General features: G+C 41.6%; 2 protein-coding genes across 2 annotated transcripts; both read right to left on the bottom strand.

Annotated features, from left to right (window-relative positions):
• Positions 1-3,012: 3,012 nt before the first annotated feature.
• Positions 3,013-6,775, bottom strand: spef1 (sperm flagellar 1). Its single transcript, XM_071521367.1, has 7 exons — positions 6,658-6,775; positions 6,304-6,415; positions 5,494-5,641; positions 5,273-5,323; positions 3,931-3,995; positions 3,747-3,852; positions 3,013-3,126 (listed from the first exon to the last, which is right to left on the bottom strand). Exons 1-7 carry the CDS (start codon positions 6,764-6,766, stop codon positions 3,013-3,015), a joined length of 705 nt encoding a protein of 234 aa, XP_071377468.1. The 5' UTR covers positions 6,767-6,775.
• A 224-nt stretch (positions 6,776-6,999) lies between these two features.
• Positions 7,000-17,624, bottom strand: adam8a (ADAM metallopeptidase domain 8a). Its single transcript, XM_071521342.1, has 25 exons — positions 17,567-17,624; positions 17,255-17,361; positions 17,049-17,122; positions 16,434-16,512; positions 15,230-15,306; positions 14,485-14,716; positions 14,146-14,223; positions 13,913-13,981; positions 13,222-13,391; positions 13,037-13,118; positions 12,759-12,901; positions 12,455-12,632; positions 12,224-12,313; positions 11,539-11,734; positions 11,340-11,421; positions 11,057-11,237; positions 10,880-10,966; positions 10,707-10,791; positions 10,182-10,293; positions 9,852-10,050; positions 9,475-9,522; positions 9,308-9,358; positions 9,061-9,111; positions 8,788-8,862; positions 7,000-7,944 (listed from the first exon to the last, which is right to left on the bottom strand). The coding sequence occupies exons 1-25, from the start codon at positions 17,610-17,612 to the stop codon at positions 7,900-7,902; spliced, it is 2,637 nt and encodes an 878-aa protein (XP_071377443.1). The 5' UTR covers positions 17,613-17,624; the 3' UTR covers positions 7,000-7,899.
• Positions 17,625-18,138: the final 514 nt, after the last annotated feature.

Genomic DNA, 18,138 nt, shown 5'->3' with positions numbered 1-18,138 from the left:
CGCCGCAGAATAATGCAGAGGTCCCGCTGCCAGAATGAGTTTAGCTTGAGTCTGACCCTGGTTTTGGCTTTTCCTGGTTTCAGGTTTTGTGAGAAATGGAATCACAGAACATGTTTTTTGAGTGTCGGCTGCTTAGCTTCAGCCTTACTCATCTTGTTTACATTACTGAAGAGGAAATTGTTGTTTTTTGTGTCTGGTGGTCAACATTAGCGTGGCCTTTGCACATTTAAATGGGTGGTCTCACTTGGATGGGGAAAACCTGTAGGGGGAACAAACTTGTGTCAGCGAGTTTAAAGCCCTCCCTCCCGGGACGTGAGGTCAAGGTGAGGTTCGCTGCTTCCTGGATGGTCCAGCGCTCCTCTTTCCTTCCTATCTGTCTGATCCTGCATGATCCCACATTTCCACCATCCTGGACTCCACCTCCCTGCCTCCGTCCCGCCCCACAGCAGCAAGGCATGGCTCCTCATCCTTCAGCTGTCCGTCCTGTTGGTGCTGTAGGGGGCGAGGGTAGAGAAGCTGTGGGGGAGAGAAGGGTGTAGAGGTGTCTGTCCAGTCCCCCAAACAGCAGTGTGATACTGAATGATTCATCAGCAGTCACAGCATTCATCAATAGCTGCTCTGTTCCACAGTTTACCCTCACATTCCAATCCTGTGTGTGTGTGTGTGTGTGTGTGTGTGATACACTCTTAAAGAAAGAGCATTACTTTGGCTGTTTCTCAGCAACTCACTCCTATATAAATCCTCTCTCTGGAGATCCTGAGGACGGCCAATAGGATTCTTCCTCTCTTCTGACAAAAGCATTTTATAGTGATTACTGTTTCTCCACCTCAAGTGAGTTGTATGATTCAGGCTATCTATCTAGTTCTATGTTTTGATCAACCCAATTATACTTTCCATACTTGTCATGTATTTTTGTTTAGTCTGCTGTCATACAGTACCAATTAACTAGGTCAAATGCCTTGTGTGCCCATTGTACTTAGTGTATTAAAGCGATTCAGATTCAGATTCTTGATTTTATTCTTTACCATTGGAAAACTTTTTTTTTTCCAAATTTGGCAACATAGTTGAGTGCATTTTAAAGCCATATTAGTGTGATTAATAGAACAGATCGCAGTGAAGACACCAACATTATATGTCCTGGTAATCAGTCATGATGTTGTTTGCTAACTTTTGTTTTACTCATGGGTGTCTGAAGGATTTTAGTAACTAAAGCAAATTGACCAAAACAATATATTTAACAGTATATAGGATCATTTTATAGTATAAATGTTAGGGTTTAACTGATTAGGGTTTTTGAAAGCCGATGCCGATATTATTGTGTTGAATGTGCCAAGAGTTATTTTGTGCCAATATTCGGTATCTTTACGTATAACTATTTTCATGCAATAAAAAAACAAAACAAGGATTCAGTGTTTTTCCCGGAATTTTATTCTTGTCTGGGTGGAAAAGCCTCTGTATGTAGTGTGTACTGTGTGTAGACCATCAAGTGGCACACTAACGAAGCCATACCAGGTAGAAATACTAAAAAATGAAAATGTTGTACAGCAGAGTTATATTGCTTTAAGCTTGGTGATGGTGATCGGGTGGTGTGAAGGTAATTAGCACATCAGGACTCACACACACCAACACCCAACTGGTGGATATCAGGCGCCCCTGATACAGACCAGCAGGTCATCTATCTCCTGTTACTCTATACCAACAGAGGGGGTAAGATCAAAGACAACACACAGACAGATGGAGACTGACAGACATACAGTACTGGGTCTTATCTAGGGTAATTTGGTTTGAGCATTTGATATGAGCAGAGACAACACAGGCAGACTGCAGGGGGGAGCACACCGAGAAGACTGGCATTGGAAAACAGGGCAGAAAATATGACCTGAGACATAAACTGAGAACGTGTTTTTATGCGAAGTCATAGCAAACAATAGACAGAAAACTGCTGTGTCTGCAGTGCTTCAGCGTATTGAGTCAGTCATCCGTCAGCTATATGAGACATTAATTCTGTACCAAATGAGGTCATGGGTGACTGGTTTCTATTTTTGACCTGTGTTAACAATTAGTAAACAGGAACACAAATTGGAGAGGAAATAAATCAAATATTTTTAGAGTCAGAAGGAAATGAAAGTCACTATTTTAAAACTTATGGTCACAGACTTAATGGTTTGCTGAGGCTGGTTAACTTCAAAGATTTAAATCTCTTTGCTCCTTTTAGCTGCTGTTCTCTCCTCATATTCACAGACAAGTCAGAGTGGTTAGTTTATTTAATGAGCACTTGGAGGTTAGAGGTCATAGGCTGAGTAAAGGCACAGGAGTTGAAGAACACTGCAGATGCACAAAACACAATACAACATACATGCTAATTCTCCATACAGAATCTACTATAATCTACAAAAATAAACTATATATTAAACTGATGAGTCAAATTCTCACAAAACAGGCTAATTAAACAAATTACAGAAGAATCTGAACATCAGATATCCAAACAGACTGGTTAAACTAAAGGACATATGCTAAATCTGCAGTAATGCAAAAATATATTCTATTATACAGTACACAATTGTTGCAATGCCCTTGTTTATTCATGATATTAAAAACATTTCAACTACAAATGAGACTATCCAGTACATCGCCTCTTGGAATATGTGTGCAATTCATATTTTGAAAATGTTATTCACTGGAATCTCCATGTATTTCATTCATATCAACATTTCACCGCTGTGGATGGTCTTCAAGTCCTGCTGTACCATCACATAAACACACTCCGCTTAGAAAACAAGACAATGTTGCAGTTGGATAAAAGAGCCGTGTAATTCTGCTGGTGTGTTTAAACAGGTGTGAGTACAATGTTCTCAATATTTTTCAATCTTCCTTTGCCCTGGTAGACTCAAGTCCTTTTCATAAAATAGAGTTTATTGCAGCAGAAGTTATGGAGTTATGTCTCAGAGCCACTATGAAATACAGTAATTGCGTGTGTGTGTGGGGGTATTGTTGTTGGTTTACATGTTTGTATCAGGGCATTTTGGCTTTGGCTTTGTATGTCTCCAGATGTCTTGTCAGGTCATCGATGCGCATATCCTTCAAGTGCACCAGGTGCTCTAGCCTGTTCACCTTCATCTGCAGGATCTAGCCACACACACACACACACACACACACCACACAATAAAAACAGCTGTGAGATTTTAAAAGAGCAAAAGGAAGTGATAAAAATGACGAGGGATGTCTTCCTAAAACACCATTCAAGCCTGAAAAACCAGTAAATTATCTTATTGCTGAAAGTTCCTTAAAGTTGTTCTGTTGAAAAGAGGTGTTACACATTTGTACATGTCATCATGCCGTATCTCTTTTAACACTCGGGCGATAAGAAACTGTGGCCTGTAGCCACAGAAAAGAAAAGAAAAAAAAAAAAACAGTCATGTCTGCTGAGCCTTCACTGACTCACTGACCACTGCTGACACAGCCCATGACACATGCTGTATCACACACACCCAACTCTCTCTCTCTCTCTCTCTCACACACACACACACACACACACCCACACACACACACCTGCAACAGCATTACAGGCGGTTTGGCATTGCGCTTCCCCTACAGAACACCAAAACGGAAGACGATTTTGTTTGCAGATGACAGTCTGACAGTCAGCAGTGTGTTTTTCCCGGATTTTGTAGTGTGTCTGTGTGTGTGTGTGTGTGTGTGTGTGTGTGTGTGTGTGTGCGTGTGCATGTGTGTGTGTGTGTGTGCACCTCCACAGTCTCCTGTAAAGCCATTAGAGCCTTCTCTTTTTCCTGCAGGATCAGACGGACAGCAGGGTCCATCTCTGAGGCAAAGTACACTGGGAGCTGGGGTTTGCTGTACAGTAAAAACACAATAAGTATAATGAACAGAGCTAAGGCCTCTTAGAGCTAGGATTAAGAAGAATGTTGTTACCTGTTTTTCATCTTTTCATCTTTTTTCATCCCTTCTCCTGCTTTCGGCTGAGCCTGAAGTCGGGCCTCAGTCTGAAGGGTTTCTGATGAGGATAAAAGGAAACTATGTAATTTCGATAACTATAACCTGGACAGAATTCTCCATGATGTTCTTAATTTTTAGCCTTTTGCCCATAACTTGATGAAAAACCCGCTGTCTGCAGGGATTCATCCCATTAAGATTCATGAACACAACAGAGGGTCAAGGGAGGGAGGGGGCAGTTGGAGGAGCGAGGGAGAGATAGAGAAGTAAGATTATAAGAAGGAGAAAGAGGGGAAATCGGGAGGCCTTGATGTCTGCTGAGCTCAGGCCGGTGATAAAGGCCATCTGGTGATGCTGGGAGCTGATAGGAGGGCCTGAGCGGTGAGTCTGATAGTGAATGGGGTGTAGATGGGAAGAGGAAAGAGCAGAGGGAGGAGGTGCTGGCCTGAGGGACAGATGAGGTGTGGGAAACGGAAGAGAGACACGTCACCGGTTACCTCCCTAAAGGTCCTGGCAGCTGTCTAATCTCCTCTCCTGTTCAATGCCGTTAAACGTAGGTATGTTTGCGTGAGTGTGTGTTTATGTCTGTGTGTGGTCACTGCAATCTCTGGGACTGATTAGCATTAACCGAGGGGTATAGCAGCATGTTAGTGGGACACAACTGCTGAACACAAAGCTGGGGGCATCAGGCCAGGCAGAGAAGGCAGGAAATGGAGGAAAGAATGAAAAAGCTTCATTTCAGAGGCAGAATCAGTGGGTTAGCAGAGCAGGGCTCCTTGTTGCCTAAATGGTTTCCCTCTGACACAAAACCCAGCCGCCTCAGTGCCTCTAGTCTGGAATATGCTGATTTGATGTGTGTCAGCTGACCAGTAGCTGCTGCACCATTAAAAGTCTAAAATGACTCCCACTTCCCTCCCTGTGGAAAGAAAAGCAGATTTTGGACACAGCAGCCTCGGTCAGGGTTACTGACACTACATGTGTCAGCTAATATATTCCACAAATGGCACTAACAACAACGATATAAGCAGTAGAAGGAGTAGGGTCATATCAGAGTCATCCTGTTACTGTTAAATCAGCAGTCCGATTTTAAGTAATCAAGCCAATTTCCCTATTTTGTTGATTTCACCACAGTTCTCTAACTTCTGGGGAATGTTTCGCCACCGCGCTGCGATGTGATGTAACGTCAAATATGACACCATAAAAATCACCTTGTGGACTAAGTCGCTAAGATGACAAATATGTGGTTTGTAGTTGCTGGTTAAACAATAAAATTTAGCTTAGGAATAATGTAAGAGTAATGACAGTAGAAATGCTACTTTACTGTACCTGTATGAAGTTTCTCCTGGTTCTTAGTGTCATAGTACTCCAAGTCCTGAGAACAAAAGGGAAAAATCTGTTTTGCTAGTGGGCTTTTTTCACCCTACAATGCTCAGGAATACAGGGTAAGCCTTTATGATCCACGTGGGAGAAAGAAGACTATTAACAATAGCATTCAAACAGACAAAAACACACTTACGTACGGGTGCAAACAAACACACATACCAGTATATTGTCTGCAGCACGCTCCAGCTTTTTGTCTATCTTCTCCCGGAGGGCGCACAGTACAGGTTCTATCACTCCGGCGCTGCTCAGCACAATCCTCTTCACTGTCTCCTCAGCCACGTGGAAGTTCAGCTTGGAAAACACCTTCCTGTCCACAGAACAAAATGTAGAGTTGTTTGCAAAATGGTCATTTCAATTTCAAGGTGTATTGATTGATGATAGTGGTGTTAAACGGCATGGAGGTCAGATTGTTTACAGTGAAGACTCAAACCATAAATCTATTGCTGGCTGTGTTCCATATGAGTGGCCAGGGAGACGATGAGTGGGTGTGTTTGGATTGGTTCTCATGGTCCGCTGCAGTCAGTAGACTAAAGTTTAGCCTACATTCCCTATCCGCCTCAGTGTTTCCTGCAGCATTCCCTTGAAAATGTGAAGGATCGGGATAATATTGGTTCTGAGATCCAGATTTGCTCCTGGGCCCATTCCAGATCAGTTCCAGTGGGAGTTGGATAGTTGGATATCCTTTATTTGGAGATTTATATGATGTATGGACAATCATGCAGCGTGTGTGTGTGTGTGTGTGTGTTGGAGGGAGTGAGGGTTGTGTATGGGGTGGTGGACTGAATTGCAAGGCCAGATGATATGAATTTAAATGTTTCTAGCTGTGGGCGGACTTTTCACCAGGGAAAGATGAGTGCAAACACATATCCACCCTCGTCTACATTCAGTATTAAACCTCAGTCCATGGATGCAGCCACATTCACTAGTCCCAAGCCATGCATGCAGTTTGATCAGTGACAGATGTCTTGCCTGTTGAGGATGTTCCAGTTACTGAGCTTCTGCTGTGTAGAGTTTGCAGGGCTATAGTTGTGCAGCTCAACCAGCTTGGGGAAGAAATATTTCACAACTTCTGCAGCCATCACTAGAGGGTTCAGTAGAGAGCAGGGTCAGTTCAGAAGAAAAACATCATAAATACTCTATGGTGTAGTTTTAAACGCACAGTATTGAGATGGCCAACCACGAAAAGAGCCAAAACTAGACGATTGTAGCTGGTGATATTTGACAATTTGTCCAGTTACAGAGCTCATAACTGGGTCATATTACTACTGCTGCCTCTCCTCCTCCACTCCTCTCTGATTGCTAGCCAAGCCAAACGCTAACTACCTCCATCGCTGAAGTCCCTTGTGATGTGTCTTTTCGGCCGGGACAGAGGGATTTTGTCTATCCATGCGTACAAATCCTGCAGTTCCTCTTCAGTCAGTTCCCGATCCATTATTCAAAGAGCTACATCGGACACTTTACAGTTTGTTCAGATCCAAACTGTTTCACCGTACTAGCTTGCTGCCTTCCCTTGACAACAGGTTGTTTAAGGCGTTGCTATGCGACCACGTTTAACTACGGCAACACATACCGTCTCCACCAGACAAATACGCTTCCGACAAGGTGGTCTCATAAGTAGAAAAAATAAGGAAAAAAACAACTGAAACACTCATTGTGGTGATTTTTTTTTATTTTTTTTTATTATTATTTATAGTTTAAATTCACAGACAAAAATAACATCTCAATAAATAACTCTAACTTTCTATCAAGTTTAGTTTCAGCTCAAAGTATGCAATCAAGGCAGAATCACTGTGGAGAAAGACCACAATTATTGGCGTAAGTGAAGGACAGCATGATCATGTGACATGGCCTCAGGTCCACTGCATAGAATAGGCCTGCTATATAAAATCCCTTGAATAATTACAATCAGTCACATCATGTCAACACTAGTAGAAAATAGCTGCATGCAATGCAGTCCCATTGAAGTCAAGCATAGGTTACTCCTAAAAGTTCATGGCAAATATATCCATAAGCCGTGCACCATACCCTATTCACTGTAAAGTGCCCATGTTGGTGGCAGATTGAAAAAAAAAATCCCTTAACAACTCTATTCTGTCTTAGAAAGCAGTACCAAAATCATGTGGGAGAATAAAAAGAAAATGGTAACAGTTAGTAAAACAGTCACAGCATAAGTGGTCAGTGCAATTGCTTAATAAGGTATCCTTGCATCCCACGACAAAGGCAGAGAGAATTTTCCCTTGAAAGACAAATCACATCGTCGGTTTCATGGCAGAATAGCCAGTTGTCATTTATATAGCAAGAAAGTTGAGTCTGCCAATCACAGATTCAGGTTTCCATTGAGATACAAAAACAAGACACAGACAGTGGCCAGTCCCAGAGAGACTGGACAGAAAGACTCTGTCACTTATTGTTGCTGTCCCTTCAGTGGCTCTACTTTCCACGTCAGAGCAGACTAACATCTCCTGAGAGGATCATCAAGACCCAGTGGCTCTCTCAATTGATCCACCCTCAGTGGATCTAAAGCAGGATCTCAGTGTTTACACCAAACTGGAACTGTTCCCTCCATCATCTGGGCCTGCTGGGGGGCATCAGGGCCGCTTTCCCTGCAGACTGTAAAAACAAACAAACACACACACACACACACACACACACACACACACACACACACGCATACACACACACGCTATGGATGAGTCACTGTCACAATGCAATTCCAATTTCCCCTTTCTAACTTCTCCCATATACATAAATTCCTTTTTCTTCCTATCTCTCTCCAATCACACTGTGTAAAACATAGTAATACTATTCAAAGCTATTCAATGGTGGCCAGAGAAGAGTTATGTGCTGACTAACTCCCTAACACTGAGCCACTCCTTGCTCATTTCACTGTTGAATGTTGGGACAATGTCCAAAACCACAGAGACCTTTATATATCTGCATGTCTGGAATAACATTAAGAATGTCTGAATGCCAGCTGCGAGTCTCACTGTGCCCTCTGCAATTCAGTTTAGTAAAGAAGAGCACAAATTAATCCCACATTAGTTAAGATTTTAGATTATTATTTATAACATATCATAATTTACTAACGCTTCATTTTCCGGGTCCACAGTTTCCTAATAATTTCCTAGAAAGGAACTGTTAATTTCTTAGGGAGTTTCCTGGAAATAACCATGAAATGATGTAGTAGTTCTACAGAAAATGTAAGCAGTCTGGTGGAGTCGATAAGATACTGTCAATTTCTAAAAGAGTGAAAGAGCTGCAAAACTATTAACTATTTATTGGAAAAATAATAGGCAGAGGTCAATTATCAGAAGGCATTATTCATATAATTATATAATATAGTTATTTGTTGAATTCTTAATTCGTTTTAGTTAACATCTAATTTTCTATATAACTACTTCATAATTTCATGGTTCTGTCTTGGAAACAACAGAAGAAATTATTAATACACACCAGCTGAGTCTGTTTCAGTGCAGAAGAGGCTCCAGAAGGCTTCGCTGGAGGCATTGGAGGCTTTGGCTTTGTGTTCTGAAAAAAACAGATGATCACATCTCAATCATGTGATATTGCAAAAAATGTTTTATCTCTGTGAGTGTGTGTGTGTGTGTATGTGTGTTTGTTTGTGTGTGTGTGTGTGTTTGGTTCTTTGAGTGTGCATGCATATTTGTGTTTGCATGAAGGTGAGTAAGTGCAGCAGTGGGAAGGTCTTATGACAATTTCTCTTACCAGCTTAGTTCCAAGTGGCGGTAGAGGTTTGGATGGAGGAAGTGGCTTGGTCTATCAAAATAAAATAAATAAAACAAACAATTAATTAATTATCACTCTTTAAACAGAAACGATAAGAAATGCTACAAAAATATTGCTGATTTATCAATATTAGGAGACCAATTAACCAAGAATTTAGCATGAAGTGTGTGCTAATACTGATATTTTTGAAACACCCGGGTTCTAAAACAGTTGTGTGCATCCTTACCTCAAAAAAGGCTGGCTTGGGCTTGATTGGGACAACAGGCGGCCTTACAGCCTGAAGAAAAACATTCATACAAAACATGAACTAGTTCAGACATATATAAAGAGACATAAACACAGAGGTTTGTGATGTTACATTTAAGTTAACGACAAAATAGTATCAAAGCTTACCTGTTCGATCTTTGATGACTGAGGCACAACTGGCACCTTCCTGGGTGGCTGGTAAAGGAAATAAACAGAGATGAGTTAAACTGTATTTGTCAAATAGCTTGCTTGGACTTTTTTTTAAGCCTTAAGACGATCTCCCTTCTGACTACACGACTCTCCCGCCCAAAATTAATGACGCGATATCAAATGCTAACTACAGCTGCTGCAACTGAAAATAACATGTCTTATTGGCAGAAGAGATAAAAACACTACTCCAACACATACAGTGTCAGTGTCACTTCTTCATAGCTCATTTCTGTCTCTACTCCCCCAATTATAATCACCACACCATCCGGGCGCCTAAACTGTTAGATCAATGATAGATCAAAAGGGACTCTCACCTCTGGAGGCGCTCTGCTGGGGTATATGGCTCCAGTGAGTGTCTGGGGAGTAGCAGAGGACAGAAGTTTACAGGCTTGAGTAGCTGACGACTCCACAAATTTAGGCTGGCTTATATGCGAGGGCCTGGTGCGAGGGCTGCCCTGAGAACTGCCTGACTGAAATACTGGGTTGGACTGTCCCGAGGTGGAGTGGGGATATCTGCAAAGAAACACACACAGAGGCTCAAATCAAAGATGGACAGGAGAAGGAGCTTTGACTATAACTCTTCGTGGCTTTGTCATTTTGAATGGGGAGCAAAGACGAAAGAAAGGAAAACCGTCTTTCTGTACCTCTTTGCAGGGCGTCTCTTTCTCCTGCAGCACATCAAACCTCCAATAACCAGGATTAGCAGCAGAAGTACGCCTATCGCCAATGACACAGCAGTGACAACCATATCTGTCCCTGCAAACACACGCACACACACACAAACACACACCGATTGCAACAATATCATTTACTGCTCAAGCTTGAACGTCACAGCATACATCAACAAGTCAGGAAACAGAATTCACTGTAATATCATTACTGCATTTGTACGGACAGACAGGGAAATTCCATTAAATCAATATCTATTTGTGCTCGTCAGAACAGTGCACAGTTGTTTAAGGCCACGAGAAAGTCTCTTCCAAAGTTTAACTCTTGGTGAACAACACAGCACAGAGCACAGAGGAGAAGATACAGTCCTGCGTAAGAATGCACACAAAAGTTCATGCATATAAAGAGGTAGACACACAGACGCTGACCAGCAGAGTGTGCACACACACTCACACAAGCACACACACACACACACACATACAGACTACACTGTGCAGTACCTTTTGGCAGCTCTGTCAGCTCCACATCACAGAAGGGCGGGGCCCAGCCGGGGTGGCAGTGACACTGTCGCTCATGGTTACACACCTGCCAGAGACCACAGTCACAGTCAGCTATGTTGTCATTGGCCCTGCTATAGTGCTTCAAAGTGCTGAAGGGTAAATATCTGTCTCACCCCACGGTTGTTGCATTTGTTAGAGCAGTCATCCGTTCCATACGCTTTGATGTTTTTGATGTCTTGACACCGATGATTATAACACACCTGAGGCACAGACACACAGTTCATATTCATGCAATTCGGGATGCATGGGGTTCAGTTGCTGATAAATATGAACAACAGCAGTTTCCTTACCATGTTGTTGCCACACTTGGTACCAGTAGGTACCATTACCAGATCTGCTGGGTAGTTGTCTTTAGGGTTCATGGTTGCCTCATTGCACGTCACTCCATTTGCTAGTGTGATGAAGGACTTTCTGGATGTCACCGGGAACTCCCAGCCTCCTGAGCAGTAAAGCTTCCCACATGTCACTTCCCTGCAAACAAAAACCCCGGGCTTATGATCCCAATAAGCAACAATACCACTGTTACTATGTGCTATTATTGAGGTGTATCAGGATTTGGAAACGATTACATACTGGCCTGGACATCTCTGGCCAAACAGGGTCTTTCTGCAATTCCTGTCCTTGTCGAAACAAGCATCTGCTGCTACTTCAGCGTCTAAACCAGAGAACCACAGGAAACACATGATGGCTGCAATCTTAGGATTGTTGAAGTATCAGAAGTGATGAGTCAGCAGCATATCAAAACCAAAGTGAACTGATGTTTCTGCTTTACCTGGTCCCCATAGTCTCTTGCAGTGCTGCTCCCGTGAAGGACACTGTCCGTTGTAGCAATGTCCTCTTCCACGGTTGCAGGACCGGCCATTTTGGGTGAAGGCGTCTGTAGGACAAAAGGCAGAGAAACCAGTGCAATGCTCTGCCAGGTCACAGTCCCCTGCACTCGGTCTACACATGCTGCCTGTCGCCTTCAGCTGCAGAATGGAGAGGAAAACACATGGAGTTATACACAAATACACACACACACACACACACACAGCTTAAGAATGGAGATGATGTTTACCTCCTCTGGCAAGTTCAAGAATAAAATAGAGTCAAAAATGTTTGTGTTGGTGCCACGTTAAAACTTGCTAAGTGTTCTAATCTTTCTTAGAAAGCAGTAACCAATGATGACCATTGAAAGGGAAATAACTGAACTACAATTGCCACTATCTATCCTGTCACTGATAATGATGTGTGTATTCCTGGCAGAAGAAATACTCAAAATGACATTAGTGAGAAAAGTTGGTGTAACACATGTATCACATCCTCTTAGCTCATTTATGTTCAGTGATGTCAGTCATTCTGTTCCGCTAATACCCTGCCAACAATTTTTACACTCTGCTTTCACACATCTACACAGTGTATGATAAGCGTGTGTGTGTGTGTGTGTGTGTGTGTGTGTGTGTGTGTGTGTTACCTACCTGGCAGTTGTGGCAGCATTCTCCCTCTGCACACCGGGATCCTGCATTGAATCTGCAGGTACTGGCATTGCAGCAGGGATTCTTGCATTCCTGAGAGAGAGAGAGAGAGAGAGAGAGAGAGAGAGAGAGAGAGAGAGAGAGGGTCAAAATAGTACATGTGTGTTTCTATATGTGCCTGTGTGTGTGTGTGTGTGTGTGTGTGTGTGTGTGTGTGTGTGTGTGTGTGTGTACCTCTACAGTGCCACAGTCACATTCTTCTCCGGGCTCCAGGAAGGCGTTTCCACACACCGGTCCTCCATAGATGCGATCAGTAGAGGGAGTATCCAGCAGACAAGCAGGGTTGACCTCCTCCAGGAAGCTGCTGAGCTGCTGCTGACTGCAGCTGCTGAACATCTCTGGATACACGAGCCTGGAGCCAAAGTGCGAGAGAGTGAGAGAGTGAGAAAGAGAAAATATTGGCTGTACTTTGTTGGATTTTAACATAGTAGCTTCTAGAATTGGTGTAGTTTTGTTGTAAGTGAGAAACGGAGCTTACCCAACACTCTCAGCCATGATGCAGCCTTTGTTTGACATTGAGGAGCCACATTTACAGTTTTCAGTATCATGGGACAAGCCCAGGTTGTGGCCCATCTCATGGGCAATGGTAGAGGCCACTCCTATTGGGTTAGTGTTATGGTCCTGGGAATATGAAAGGCAGAGTGGATGAAAGTGGAGTTGAGCGGAGCAAAACTGAATGGAACATGAGACAATCCTATTTTCTTCTGACATTTCCTTTGAAATTACAGATTTCTACAGAGGAAAAACCTTGCCTACCTCATTGACAGCTCCAGAGTTGGAGGTGCACATGGCATTGGTGTTTGCCAAGCCAACAGTTGAGCCCTCAAAATCCATACCACTGAATGAATAACAGGGAAAAATGTTTAGACATCAGCAATAATAGGTGCTTAATACACCTTTATCGTCTTATTGCCTGGAGGTTGGAGAGAGCTGCGTCTTACGTGATGAGCTGTGCGTTGTCGTGTTTGATTCTCTGCAGCAGGCTGCTCTGACGCCAATCAAGGAAGCGAACAAGGGTGTGCTCAGGATTACTGCTGACCTCTATCTGGTCTCTATATGACCAGATATCCAGACCAACCAGCATCACACGGAGACCCACAGGACGATACAGCTGAAGCAGAGCAGCACAGAGCAGTGTTAGCACACACAAATCCACCATAAAACAGATTTAATATGCTACTCTTATGGGCTCGGACAGTTCAATCAATATTTATGAACATGAGCGTCTCGTTAAAAAACCTATATACCACAGAACAAAAACTTTCATCTATAATGTCGACAGAAGAAACAAGTTTGGATTCTATGCAGTCCCATGGTGCGTAGAACCTGGAGCTTTTCTACTGTCAACGAAAATATATTGAATTCCTAAAATGTTTGAGCTTTGACTTCAAAGGAACTATATTTTGTTGTAGCAGTAACAGTTATGAGTCAAAATGTCTTGGCTGTGTTGGTTCTGGCTTTGGGAGAGACTTGTTCATCATGTTTGCACATCTAGATTGAACTATTGAACTGTCCAAGATCAGTAGGATAATATGGAAAGTCTATTTCTTTTTTGATTTTCCCTTTCTAAGCAAAAAACTTCTATCATTCTAACTGATAGACTGCAGTGAAGTCTGTATAACTGCAAGGTACCTTGTCCACATGGTTTGTTACTTCAAGCACTCTGGCCTCTACCATCTTCTTACTGCCAAACTTCTTATACTGGAAAGAAAGGATGAAATTTACTTAGTAAGAGCATTGTATAGAAAGACAGTCATTCTACATATAGAGAGAAGACAGTATTACTGAATAAGATAGTAACTATCAATTGGATACAACTGTAATACCAGTAGTCAGACTGAGTTAGGAATATGAGGAAATCATACCTCTCTGTTGTCGACCACCGCAACCATCTCCACTATCCTGGGCTTTCCAGTGCGGCTTTTGGTCTGGCCTCTGCTTTTCTGAATAATAAAGAATGTGTTAGATATCATTGATACTGAGTGTGCATGCATACTGTATGTGTGTGTGTGTGTGTCTATTATGGTTAGACCGATATATTGCTTTTAAGATATAGTGAGCTGATATTGGCCTTTTCAATAAAAATATCAGAGGTAGTGGATATGATTTTACTATTTACCCTGCCTTAATTATACGGCATAAAATATCATCACAAAATAACTGCTAACAGCTTCAATGCAGAAATATATGTATATTGTCTTTACCAGGCTGCTGAGCTGGAACAGTCCAGAGGGCCGGGACCCATGGTCATAGAAAGTGGTTGTGTTTCCATGGGAACAAGTGCTCCTCTTCCTCCTCAGGTGTCTGTAGTTGTAAACAGCATGAAGACCCTCCTCCTCGTCGGCTTCAGAGCTCCGTCTGCCGGCCTGCTCCTCTGTCTCAGCACCAGTTAGAGGTTCGATCAGGTAGACCTGCTCCTGGATGCGCACAAACCCCCTATAGTGAAAAACAGGAATACTTCAGACTGGACAGAGAAAAGTGCAAGAAGAGCGTGCCCAACCTTTAAACCAGGAAGTGACAGTTCAGAGGAGCTGAAGCAAAGAAAAAATGCAAACAACTGTATTTTTCTGACCTTCTCAGCAATGAAAAACCATTAAAACATCATGTGGATCTCAATATAATTGGTCACAACAAACTTCTCTTTGTTGCTCATGCTGTTTACTTTCCACAGCTATTAACAGCGACATAGAATTTTGTTTTTCCGCAGACAGCGGACAGTACAGCAGTTTTGTTTTGTTTGTTTTTTTATCAGAGAAGCCTGGTCTTATCAGCCTGGCCTTTTGTAACATAAGGAGCTGATTGGGTTAGAGGTTTTTCAGAATCTGAGTTACATGCAGTCTAATACAGATGTAATGTTCTTAATGGATGTGCAGGGATGGATCCTGGTGAATCTTTGGATCTGAAACGTTGGTGGACCCATCCTCTTTCTGTATATCCAGCTTTACTCACTTTATTCCTGAACACAGTCCCATGCTGGCAGAGGAGTCCTCCACTTCCACAATGTGTCCATGGTAGTAGCAGTGATCCTGAACAGGCAGACATCATTATCAATGGAATAAATGGACAGATTTCACTTCATATGTTATTTTTCTACTTAAACTGCCACATATCTCAAACATAGTGCAGTAACTTTTTTCGAGTTTGGTACAAAATAGAAGATATTTGCAACATCAGAGAGAATGACAGCGATTAGTCCATAGGTGGTGATGTAATGTGCAATTTCTACTTGAACCTTTACAATTACACTTTACACTTCCACATTGTCATCCTGTTTGACACAGAACTCTAAGAACGCTATATAAGGCGTCACTTCTCATAATGAGGAAGTTTGTAATTGCGAACCTCAAGGTCAATCATGATGTATTTTATGACATTTTAAATTTGACCAAAAATAAAATACAAAACATTGGTATTTAGATTACATAAAATGTCACGGCAGAGATCTGTACCAATTAGTAACAATGACTAGTAAAATGTGTGTCTAATTACTTTTGTGTATTCTATTATTTGTGTTTGACAGCCAGGTCTGAAAAACTGACGCATAAACTGTACGAAGACTTGTGACAGCGGACTTTCACATACGTCAGACTCCTCAATGGAAAAACCCTGTGTTTTAAAAAACCTATTTCCCCTGTTGGACAGCTCAGAGCTGTGATGGTGATTTAGGCTGAAGATGAAATCACACCATACAGCAAAACCACAATAAGGACAGGAAGACAGGAATGACAAACCAGTGAAACTGGGTGGGTAGATGGTACAGGATATCCTGCACAGCCTACTTTATGCATTTAGCTGTATGTCCTGAATCATAAGATAATGCTTTGGAAGCATACAAACGTGAAAAACATCACAATGTGCAGTGACAACAAATAGATAAATACATCTCTTGCCTCTAGAATTTAAATTAATTTGATAAACATATGGAGGGATATTTGTAATGTGTAAGAAAGCATCCTGTTGCTGCATTTTGCCAGTTATTTAAAGTTATAAATTTAGAAATTTAGGCAGTCATAGCTTGTTTCACTCAAATAATATAGCAAAGATAGAACACATTATTATGCATAAATTTTACATATAATATTCCCAACCTGATTCTGAATAAAAGGATACTGTTAATGTTAATGTTAATGTTAGTGAATGAATACCAAACTACCTCATGATCTGGAGTAGTTGTCACGTGGGTGCCATGCTCAGAATAGTGTGTCACAGAATAGTTTTTCCCGACAAGATTTCTGGAATTAAAAAATTTTGATCTGTCAATAAGTCCGTTGGGGAAAAGATCAAGGGAGAAAGTGTGTGTGGACTGTACTTACACTACCAGTCAAAAGTTTGGACACACCACATTTCTTTTTTAAATTTTTACTATTTTCCACATTTTAGCATAACAGTAAAGACATCAAAACTATGAAATAACACAAATGGAATTATGCAGAGGCCAAAAAAGTGTTAAACAAATCAAAACTATCTTATATTTTAGATTCTTTAAAGTAGCCGCCCTTTGCCTTGATGGAAAGGCAAAGGCTTTGGAAAGAAATTAATACATAGGATCAACTTCACTATTTCTATTTGTCTAAGAAACAAATTTCAAGCATTTATGCATAAACCTTTAGATCAAAATGGCTTCAAGATAATGAAAAACATAACGCATTTAATCAGGTGTCTCCAAACTTTTGACAGGTAGTGTAGCCTATTTAAAAAAGAAAAAAAGAAGAAAAAGAAACTTCAGTTCAATCAGTTCCTGCTTATTGTGACATTAAAGTCATCTCACCTGTTCTTCTCCAGGTGTAAAGTGTAATTCTGCCCCGCTATTGTCAGAGCGTACTCGATCACATCTGGGTATGTCTACACACACACACACACACACACACACACACACACACACACACACACAAAAGATAAGAACTGAGTGCATTCTTTCGCAGCAAATAAATGGCCATGAAATTGATTGAATGACACAATATAAATTTAAGTTACCTGCTGTGTAGAAAAAGTTATGTGAGATGCATCCTGAAGTTTCCGAGGTATCACTGTTTCATATTCCATCACATGGGGTAGACTCCTCTGACTGCCCGCAATTAGTCCTGCAAGTAGGGATATTTTATCAGACAAAGAAAGAAAGAAAGACAGAAAGAACCAAACAAACAAGCAAACAAACAAACAAACAAAGAAAAAAGAAACAAAGAAAAAAGAAACACAGAAACAAACAAGAAAAGAAAAGAAAAGAAAAGAAAAGAAAAGAAAAGAAAAGACAAGAAAAAAGAAAAGAAAAGAAAAGAAAAGCCGTACCCCAAGAGGAGATGCAGACACATATGAAATATCCAGAGTATCGCATGTTGCTGTAACGGACCGGACCGTCATTGAATGCCTCGCGGTCTCAGAGAAACACCAAAGACCTTCAGCTCTACTCCTCCGCCCCTCTCCCTCCCTCCCTCCCTCCCTCTCTCTCTCTCTCTCTTCCCCCCTATCTCCCTCTCCCTCTCTCTCTCTCACTCTCTCTGCCGTGTAATATCCTGAAAATTGAGAAACCACATGAGTCAGTATCCGAGTCCAACTTTGCCCTTAGACGACTTCTGCTGCAACAAAAAACATTTCCCTTTCAAAACGAATACTGATCTCTGAACTGATCAGTGAGCCGAAAGTAGCCTAAAGACAGCTGTGAATTAGCCGCCTAATTGGTGATGCCATCTGATAACTTTAAGTTACTTTTGAAGTTTGCATCCGAAATGTGTACAATGTTAAGTTAATTTCGCAATTTATCCGAAGAGCTTACAGCCAAATTATGTTTTGTCTGTCTGTTTTTGTCTGTTTTTTTCTGTAATCAGACAATCTTTTTGCCCCCACCCAATCATGAGATATTT

Source organism: Centroberyx affinis, unplaced genomic scaffold (genome assembly GCF_046629955.1).
Source record: "Centroberyx affinis isolate AG114_WGS23_722 - 3 ecotype Tasmania unplaced genomic scaffold, CSIRO-AGI_Caff_v1 ptg000885l_1, whole genome shotgun sequence".
NCBI lineage: Eukaryota > Metazoa > Chordata > Actinopteri > Beryciformes > Berycidae > Centroberyx > Centroberyx affinis.
The sequence above is the reverse complement of the archived record's forward strand: the minus strand, read 5'-3'. Positions and strand labels throughout refer to the sequence as shown.

Coding starts and splice junctions, on each gene's coding strand:
- spef1 (XM_071521367.1), bottom strand. CDS start 6,766: ATGGATCGGGAACTGACTGAAGAGGAACTGCAGGATTTGTACGCATGG. Junction 3,853..3,930: donor GATGAAAAGATGAAAAACAG/GTAACAACATTC, acceptor TTTACTGTACAG/CAAACCCCAGCTCCCAGTGT. Junction 3,127..3,746: donor CTTTACAGGAGACTGTGGAG/GTGCACACACAC, acceptor GTGTGTGGCTAG/ATCCTGCAGATGAAGGTGAA.
- adam8a (XM_071521342.1), bottom strand. CDS start 17,612: ATGCGATACTCTGGATATTTCATATGTGTCTGCATCTCCTCTTGGG. Junction 13,982..14,145: donor CGGTGGTCGACAACAGAGAG/GTATGATTTCCT, acceptor CTTTCTTTCCAG/TATAAGAAGTTTGGCAGTAA. Junction 11,422..11,538: donor CAAGAGACTATGGGGACCAG/GTAAAGCAGAAA, acceptor TCTCTGGTTTAG/ACGCTGAAGTAGCAGCAGAT.